Raw genomic sequence first — 10501 nt, forward strand, 5'->3', positions numbered from 1 at the left:
AATGATTGTTTCTAGAGATTGCAGAACCTAACATCCTTGAATTGGAACCATTACTGATTATTAAAACCCTTTTGCCTAGTTCTCCTGCTGTTCGTGGCATCGTACTGTGAAAAGCAGGCACCAGTGTGGCACAGCTGGAAATAAACATAACAGGATTGTAGAGCCCAAAATCTGAGAATTTATAAACCTTTTGTCCCAGAGAATTTAAAGTGCAATAAGTGAATCTAATGGTGCAGGTAAGTTTGCTTATTGACTAGAGTTGAAGGTGTTTTAACTATTTCAAGACATGGAGTCATTTTTATAAATGGTTTTAACAGGAAAATACAGGCTATACTAAAATCTTGGATCTCAGACTGTACCTTCTGTCTTAAAATTTCTTTTTTTTTTTTTTTTTAAATTTTTAAATGTTTATTTCTTTTTGCTAGAGAGAGAGAAAGAGAGAGAGAGAGAGCAAGTGAGCATGAGCAGGGGAAGGGTAGACAGAGAGGGAGACACAGAATCTGAAGCAGGCTCCAGGCTCTGAGCTGTCAGCACAGAGCCCAACACAGGGCTCAAACCCATGAACCGTGAGATCATGACCTGAGCTGAAGTCAGATGCTTAACCAACTAAGCCACCCAGGCACCTCTAAAATTTCTTCATGTGCAGGTCATCTTAGAGGTCCTTTTGTGATTTTCGATAGGAAATATTTTTTACTTTATCTTATTTGAAAACCATGAATATTGATTTCTTGTCTTGTCGATATTTTGTTTCCTCTCTAGGATAAGATACTAAAGGCAGACTCATTATTTATTTTGGGTTTTTCATATATTCAGGGCTTACTGTAAGTATCTGAAGTGGTATAAGTATCTTGTGAGTTAAAAATACATTGGGCAATACTGAAAATATTGGTCAGTGCGTGCAAAGAATATGTACAATACAAAGGTTTTTGCTATGCCCATTTTGGAAATGATTGTGTTACAATAATGGAATTTGTAACTTATTTAAAAAAATTTAAAGTCATGAAATTTTTTTCAGGAGCTGTGGGATGCACATCTATTAAAACTTATACCTCAGGAAAAAATTAGACTGACCCGTGTTTTAAAAACTTAAAGAGACCCTGGAGGCTATAAAAAAAGAACATACCTATGACAATTAATGCTAAAACGTATGCTAATTAAATGAGCATTCAAGCCCATGCAACACTGACAGAGAATTGTGAAGAAACAGGACACAAAACTGAACAAAAACATAAAAAACAACTCTTGACCGTTAAAGCATTATTAGGAAATAATAAAATGTAGAACTTTCCATGGAATTGCATAGCATACTACTACAAACAGTAACAATTTTATATACTACTCTAAAGCACATACTTTGTATTGGGTGCAATGTTTTAAATATTTTATGAAGTAATAAAATTTCCATAAAACGTGGTGAGAAAGATACTATTTTTATCCCCTTGTATGAAGATAAAGAAAGGGAAGCACAAGGGGCTAGTGACTTGCACTTTGTTTCCCAGTTGGAAAATTGCACAAGCATAAGGAAATACAAATGGAAAGCATTTATAAGCTTCAGAGACTAGTTGAGAAGCCGTTTTGTGGATGAACCTATTATTGCTGCACTAAATTTAGAAGTCACCATTTGTCTCATGGAAGTTTACTAGCATAGCTATATTGGCCATTTATTGCTTTTAATATAAAATTAGCCTAAAAGAATTTACCTTGGGTAAAATAGATTTTTCTTTAATTAAAGGGTCAGTTGTCCAGCTTCCATGTCAGGTCAGAGAAAAGACAAGCATCTATTTTTTGTTTCTAAACTATGCTTAAAAGGAAATATATCGGTGACATTCTTCTGGAGCTGATTCTTTTAGATGACTATAGGACTCCATCATGGCATCTCTCTGTTTATCTGTCTCTCTCTTTATCTCCCCCCTTGCCCCTCAGCCTACCCAATCTCTCAACCTCTGTCCACATACACATTGTGTAAATACAAGGTTAATCTAATTTGAATCTGATCTTTTACAACTCTGCTTATCCCTAAAGGCTGGAGTGAAAACATGGGACCAACACTAGACCAAACCTGAAAGAATGTTATAACTAGTGATTGAGGTATCTGGGTTAGGGTAAAGAATATACCAGGGGGAAATCTATACACCAAAGAGCAGTTTGTCAACATTTGTATAGAAAAGAGAAGATTGATGGATTGTATTTGTATTTATGTTATTGAAACTGGTCACGCACTCTCGCTTTGCCTACCTGATGAGAAGATTATAAAAGACTCTTCTCTGGGTGACACTTTTATTGAGATAGATGTACCTCACTCAGATCTTGGTGGTTCATGTTCTGAAAATGAAGGGCTTCATCTGAAATGGAGGAAAGACTGAAAGCTGTTGGGAAGTATTTGACTTCTCAAATGTTTTCTTGTGGTTTCTTCACTTGTATCTTTTAACTTTAACTTGTAACTTTTGGCAAAGACGTAGAGAAAAGGGAACCTGTGTATGCTGTTGATGGGAATATAAATTGGTACAGCCCCTTGGAAAATGGTAAGGAGGTTTCCCAAAAAATGAAAACACAGAACTGTCATAGGATCCACTAATCTCACTTCTGGGTATTACTTGCAGAGTGAAATCACAACCTCTGAGACTTATCTGCACTCTATGCGCATTGCAGCATTTTTCATATTAGCCAAGGCCTGGAAACAATGGAATAAGTATCCATTGACAGATATATGGCTAAAGAAAATGAGGTATATGCACAATAAAATACTATTCATCCATAAAAAAAATACAAGAAAATTTTGGGGGCATCGGGGTGGCTCAGTTGGTTAAGCATTTGACTTTTGATTTTGGTTCAGGTCATGATCCCAGGGTCATGGGATTGAGCCCCACGTTTACCCCATGCTGAGTGTTTCCCCATGCTTGGGATTCTCTCTCTCCCTTGGCCCTTCCCCTGCACTTTCTCTCTCTCACTTTCAAAAGAAAAAAAGAAGAAAAAAAAGGAAAGGAAATTCTGCCATTTTTGATAGAATGGAAACATGGATGGACCTTGAGGTTATCATGCTAAATGAAATAAATCAGAGAAAGACATATACTGTGTGATCTTCTATGTGGAATCTAAAAACTGAACTCAGAAACAGAAACTAGAATACTGGTTGCCAGGGGCCTGGTGGGTGGGGGAAATGGGGAGATGTTGGTCAAAGAATACAAACTTGCAGTTATGAGTAAATTCTGGGGATATAATATATAGCAATGTGAATATAGTTAATACTGTATTATATACTTGAAAGAGAGAAAATCTTAAATGTTATCACAAAATTGTAGTTATGTGAAGTGATAGATTTGTCAACTAACTTTATATTGGTATTTTATAATATATACATGTGTCAAATCATCATATGGTACATTATAGAAGTTTTTTTAATGTTTATTTTTGAGAGTGCAAGCAGGGGAGAGGCATAGAGGGAGGGAGACAGAAAATCTGAAGCAGGTTCCATGCTTTAAGTTCAAAGCCCTTTGTGGGGATCATACCCATGAACTGTGAGATCACAACCTGGGTTGAAGTCAGATACTCAACCAACTTAGCCACCCAAGCACCCCAATCATATGGTACATTATAAAATTACACAGTGTTATGTGTCAATTTTATCTCAAGAAAGCTAGGGGGAAAGTTTTATGAAGTCTTTTGAGTTCTTTCAAAAATCCAAATACCAATAGTATGATAAATAGATATATACATGTATATGCATATATATACATACTCATATATATACATATTTTCAAATACACATACATATGCTTTATTTATTTATGTTATTTATTATGTAATTAGTGATTGCTTGTTAAAAGCCAGACACTAACTGAAAATGTGGTGTGTGCAGCACAAACAAGATGTGGTTCTGCCCTGAGCTGCACAGACTTTTTTTTTTGAAGATTTTAAAGTAAGCCAATAACTGTGACATTAGGTAATAACGACTCAGTGCAAAAGAAGAGTCACATACATAGTAATAGGGTTATGAATGAAAAAAAATGATTTGGTCATATAATAATTGAATGTAATAAAACAGTCCTTCATAACTTACCGTCAGATGGTTGAGCTAACATCGTTTTTACACTATGTCACCCAGCGGGTTGCAAGGTCTCAGTCCAATCACTTGGTGTGTCTGATCTCACCTGCACATTAGGGTTCAACCATTTCCTTCTACACTAATAATACTCAAAGGCATTTCTCTCATCTTGATCTGTTTTTGACGCTCCACTGAATTTTTTTCAGATGATATCAACTGATCTAAGGCAGTTTGGTTACAAACAACTATTTGAACTAGTGAAAGTTAGTTTCAGACCAACTTCTGCCATACATATAGAAATTATTAGTAAGCAAGTACGAAGCAGTTTATGTGGTCTACACTTAGAGTTTGGGTTCTCTACCATTTAAGATGTTCCTTGCAGGGAAAAGGTCCCTGTGGGGAGATGTGAATATATTCCAGAATGGTATTTTGCAACTTATTTACCATGAGAGACCATTCTATTTTTCTTATTTCTACTTTATCCTAGACTAAAATGCTTTTGTAAAATATGTCAGTGTTTTCACAGTATAAAAATACATAGTTGTGATTTTAACAATGAATGTCCTTATATTAAGTCATCTACTATACTGATTAAAGGATTTATTTTAACCTAAAAAAAATTTCTAATATTTATTTTTCAAATACCAAAACAATAAAGGAGGGAAGGGGTGCTAAAGCATTTGTAGCAGCCTCTAGGACAGCCCTTTTTGTTGAAAAATATCTGGCCATCCCTGGAGAATGAATTATCAGTCATGATAAATGACTATCCTAGGTTGGTAGCTAAAACATAATACTATCTAAAATGAACTGTTCAAAAGTAAATTATAGTTACCATCACCCATGGTCTATTATCTCAAGCTCTGTGAGTCTCACACTCAACTCTTCATACCTTATAAACTTTGTTCTCCTTCTGTATTTTGTTTATAGAAGTCTTAAGTTCATTTATAGTGGTAACTCCTGTTTCTCTGCTGCCTGTCTTTGACATATTTGTTCCATTTTAAAAAGACAGAATGAGGTGAAAATATAGCAGACTGACTTTAGCTTCTAAGTATGTAATTGGTCCTCATACCTAAGCATCTAAAAATACTCATTAGTTGAATCTGCTAACTAGATGTAGGTTTCTAGCTCAGAAATGAAATAAAGTCACATTCTGAGTTAATCAGAATTTTGTTTTGTTGATTTCCCCCCCTAAATTGGACCAACTCAATTTATTCTTGATAGGATTTTGATTTCTGTCACTATGTCAGCTGATCATAGGTGTTAAAGAAGCTTGAGTCAATTGCCATATCTGTCTGTACTGTCCAATGAAAATACTAGTGAGTATGGGTAGAGGTTTGGGGCAGAATTCTTCTGTTACAGATCCAGTATCTGTGCCTTCTGAAATTTGATAACAACTCTAGGTTCTTATAACACTGTACTTCTCTGATTTACAAATTGTGCTACCTTCGAGGTGCCTGGGTGGCCTAGGAGGTTAAGCAACTAACCCTTGATTTGAGCTCAGATCATGATCTCATGGGTTTGTGAGTTCGAGCCCTTTGTTGGGCTCTGCACTGACAGCCCAGAATCTGCTTGGTATTCCCTCTTTCCCCTCTCTCTTTGCCCCTCCCTCACTCAATCACCCATGTGCACTTGCTCTCTCCCTCCAAATGGATAAACTTAAAAAAAAAATAAAAAAACAAAAAACTTGTGCTACTTTCTACCTACTTAACTCAGTACATCTGCTTATTTTTCCACTACTTGGATTAAAGACCCATGTTAAGTCCTTTTCTGAATATCTTTTAAGTCTGCTTTCAGATCTGTCCCTGCCTTTTAAAGCCAGGATATGGTACTTGGCAAGAGGTAAATTAAAGTTTTGGCAAAAGCTATATTTACTTGTAGTATGTAACAATTCATATTCATATTTGCAGGGCAGAGAAGATAGACTATTTTAATAAACAAGAAATCAGGAGTAGAAAAGTCCTTTGGTCCATTTGGAAAAGTCCAAATGGCCATAGCAATCTTTACAGTGCTCTCCCCCATTGGTATCTCCAGATTTTTAAAAATGATGGTAATTATTACTAGCAGGCTAAAAATTTATCACATAATCACCGAAATTCTTAGGTAGGGTAATATTTATTCTTAGTGTGGTAGCTATAGTGATTGTTTTATGCCTGTGCCCATATTATATAGCTACATGGAAAGGTAATTTATTTTAGACATAGGGTGGGATGTGGGGGGTTATATTTTTTTAAAGTTGGCCACAATGATTATTCTCTATCCCCTCCTCTTATAACTGGGTGGAACTTTTAAAAACTATTGATTTATATATTTTTACTGTTATAAGCAATAAAGTATACTAAAATTGATACTATGTGATTTTTGAGGTTATGTCCTAAAATTTGGTGCTACTTCTGCTTTGTGCTCTAGAATACTCTTGAAGCTTCCTACTATTATATAAGAACTGTTATTTTCTAGAGATTTCCATGGTGTGAAAAAAAGCTAAAATTAGCTGATGTGCAGAGAGACCACATAGAAAAATCTTGAGCAAAGAATTAAAGCAGAGTCTGTAACCCATTTGTTTTCTGATTAAGGAGTTGGGAGAGATGTTTCCAGGGAAAGAAAGATGACCCCGTCTAATTTCACCACAAATAAATGACATCCTGTTAAATGGGAAAATAATACTTCGTAGGAGAAAAGCCCTGTTCTGTAGAAAGCACCTCAAGGGTGTTCCAGGTATATGGTTGCTTCTCGTAAATAAACCTATACTCTAGATTTATGAGACATGACTCTTCAGAGAATACAATATAAGCTATACTCTGATGTGATAAGCAGATGTTTTGTGGCATAAACACATTCTGTTGTGTTAAATAATCTAAGGGGTATCTGTGTCCTTTGATCGCTTGTATCCTCGAAATTAGTGAAACTTTGTACTGGGTAAGATTTCTGATTTGAGTCTCATTTGACAATCTGATGCTTTATGTTCAGTTTAAAATGTCACATTGTCATATTGTAGTAAAAATTAGTATAATTCAGGCTTTCAATTCTGATACCTTAAAACTATACTTTAATATATTTTTTAATTAAAGATAGATTTAATGATATTCTTTCTTAGTAGTTGGCAGAGAAAATCTTTTCTCTTTACCTTTCTTCCTCCAGAGAATTCTTGGTGGCATTATTTTTCCTATTCCAATCTGTATTTAATATAATTTTGTCATGTCCTGAACTGAGACAGTTTTATTGGCAAAATATCATGTTTGTAATATTGGGGTTTCCTACTCTGGTACATGAATCTTCCCTCTGTTTTTCTGTCTCTTTTGTTTTTTTTATATACATATTTGTATTTTTATTTAGTGAATGCCTATGAATTATTTCTGTTTAAAAGCATAATATGTATTTAATTGTAACAAAAATTCACATAAATTTGTATAAAGAAGAAAACATTGCAGTTTTCTCCAACCTTTTTCATTGTCCCTTTACTGTTTTATCATTCACTGTGCCTCCTTCCACAACCATTTTATGGTGCTGATACCAATATAGACAAACACATACACAAATACACCCACACAGAGGGGTGTTTATTTCCTTAAAATGATATTATCAAATTTAGATGTATCCCATTCTATTTTCTGGTTAGTAATTGCTGCTACACGGAATAGGTTTTGCTTTCATAAAATGTAGTTTCCTGTCATTTTCAGGTAAATTATCATATGTGAATAATGCTAAAATTACATTCACATTTCAACTCTTTATGTCTATTATTCTCTTTCTTGTTAATACTTTAGCTAGGCCTTAGAGAACAAACTTGACTGCTAATGAAATTGAGAAACATTCTTGAATTTTTTATGATCTCTCATTTTGTTGGTAATGTCAATAATTTGTCTTTTATTATTATCACAATAGACATCAGTGTCTCTTCCAAAATTATCAAATTTTTTGTGGCATAATTAAACAATAATTAGAAACTTCATCAAATATAATATTACAAGGACATAATATTTGAATAATATATAGCAGAATAAGTTGTTTTGTTAAGCTTACCAGTGTTTGGCATTCTTTTCATCTTAATATAAACACTACTAGTTTATTTTTTTTTTAATTTTTTTTTTTTTAGACCAAAGAGTTTTATTTACAGAAAGGTCATGGAGAATTAACAAAATTTTATGAACACAATTTTGTTAGCAATAATAAACAGAAACAGCATGGTTTAATATATATCACTTGTTATATAATACACATTAAGATATAGTTTTCATGCTACACTTATCCATTAGTTTCTGTTCCAATTTTTAAATCTAGAAATAAGGCAGTACACATGGAACAGATTTACTACATGCTTTTAAATTACGATTCCTTCTATATCAGATATTGTCAATTTTAAAGCCATCTACAAATTAAATGGCCTTTCCATTATAATTGCTAAATTTAGAGATATAAGCACCAAATGGAACTCAAAATACATAAAATAAACTGTCATAAATTCAAAAGGAAAACATTACAGTAACAGTATCATAAATTAACAAAGAATACTGCAGAAGTAAGATACATCAAAAGTTTATTATGATTAAGTCTAGAATGTTTTTTACTTGCATTCTTTTCCATCGAGTTGAAAACACCAAGGTACTAATTGAATGTGAAAGGACCATTTATAAATTGTAGGTGGCATGTGTCATTTTATGGATGAAAGGAAGAGGGACTATGTGCTTTGATTTGCAAATAATGTTCTTTGTCCAAGTAATCCTCAGTGTTTCCATTATCCTTGAATGACAAGATTCATTAAGTACTGTGTGAAAAAAGAGACCATCCTTTTACTGATGGAAGGCTTCTAATCTTATTTGGGTTGGATCTTCTGGATGTCTCAAGGCAATTCCATTACGCAGGAGCAGCTCAATATATGGTGGCCAAAAAGAATCACTAATTTTGACATATGGATCATGTGGAACATCAAATAATCTATTTAAAAGAATCTCTAACATTTCATGCAGTGTTAGCAGCTGTGCAGTTGATTCTTGAATGTTTGTCTTTTTCTTTTTCTTTTTAACATTTCTATCAGGCAGAGGAAAATGATCTTCCAGAAATTCACCCAAGGTAATCAAGATCTTTTCCTTATATTATTTTATATCATGCGTTTTAGTGTTCAGCTCATCTAAGATTCTTGATTCAGAAATTGTCACAACCTGATTTTTCAATTCACTGTGCAGTACATTAAGAGATTCCAATATCTGTTGTTGTTCCTCCAACCACTTTTGCTCCCTTTCCAAGTCTTCCTTTAACTTTTCATTCTTTGACTGAAGAGTAGAGAGTACCAATTCAAGATCATGTCTCAATTTTTGGAACTCTTCTTCTCCTAATGTTACTAGAACTTCTTCATTCAGAGGAACTATTTCAGGATTTTCTTTCTGCCATTGACTGAGTTCAGCAGTCAAACATTTCACTTGCATAATTAATAATGACAGCTGAGCATTTGAATCAGTGAGTGTCTCAGTTCCAACAAGTGATAATTTTTTCTGACATTCTTCCATGTCTTTCCACATTTCGTCACATTCCTTAATAAGTTCTTCTTCAGCATTTGTAACATCTTCCATATCTGTACTACTATCTGGGTCTAGATCTTGCTGATTCACTGACATGTGCCTTGTGATTTTTTTAGCCTTATAAGAAAAAAAGCTGTGTGACGTTGGGCAAGGCACTTAAACTGTCTCTGCCTCGGTTTCCTTACCTCTTAACCACCACACAGCCACGGACTGCAGGCCACCTCCTAAACACTACTAGTTTAATTACTGTTAAAAATGGTACTTGTTTTGGTTTTTATCTTGTTTAGGGTTTAAGTGAAATGTTCAATGCAATAATTCCTATTTGTTGATTCAAACAGTAAAGCTTTAAGTTTAATTCTGTGTATACCTTTGTGAAATAGCATATATAAAGATAACATATATTAAAGATAACATAAGAAATCATATATTAAATATATATTTTATTAAATATCATGTTAAGTAAATACACATATATATACATATATATAGTCTTTAATTTCTGTAAAAAATTGTTTTTAATGTTTATTTATTCCCGAGAGAGACAGAGACAGGGTGTGAGTGGGGGAGAGTCAGAGAGAGAGGGAGACACAGAATCTGAAGCAGACTCCAGGCTCTGAGCTGTCAGCACAGAGCCTGACATGGGGCTTGAACTCACAAATTGTGAGGTCATGACCTGAGCCAAAGTTGGACGCTTAACCGACTGAACCACCCAGGTGTCCCTTTAATTTCTAAATAGTATATATTCAATTCAGTTAGAGTTAATTTATATGTTATTTAGTACTCTTAAAACATTTTCACTGTTTTGAATTACTTGAGGTTGATTTTATTTGTTTTGAAAAAAGACCTTAATTGTTTCCCAGTGAACAGGTATTGTCTTGTATTATATTTGTCTTTAGGTGTTTACTGAGATTTTCTTTATATGCCACTATAGAAATAATTTTAGTAAATG

At 33.9% G+C, this 10501-nt stretch overlaps 1 protein-coding gene across 1 annotated transcript; it reads right to left on the reverse strand.

The window, feature by feature from the left end:
- Positions 1 to 8123: 8123 nt before the first annotated feature.
- On the reverse strand, positions 8124 to 9771 carry LOC131509889 (centromere protein K-like). Its single transcript, XM_058726207.1, is given in 1 exon segment — positions 8124 to 9771. A coding segment is annotated over 1 exon segment (822 nt). The 5' UTR covers positions 9649 to 9771; the 3' UTR covers positions 8124 to 8826.
- Positions 9772 to 10501: the final 730 nt, after the last annotated feature.

This window comes from Neofelis nebulosa, chromosome 1, assembly GCF_028018385.1.
Source record: "Neofelis nebulosa isolate mNeoNeb1 chromosome 1, mNeoNeb1.pri, whole genome shotgun sequence".
Lineage (NCBI taxonomy): Eukaryota > Metazoa > Chordata > Mammalia > Carnivora > Felidae > Neofelis > Neofelis nebulosa.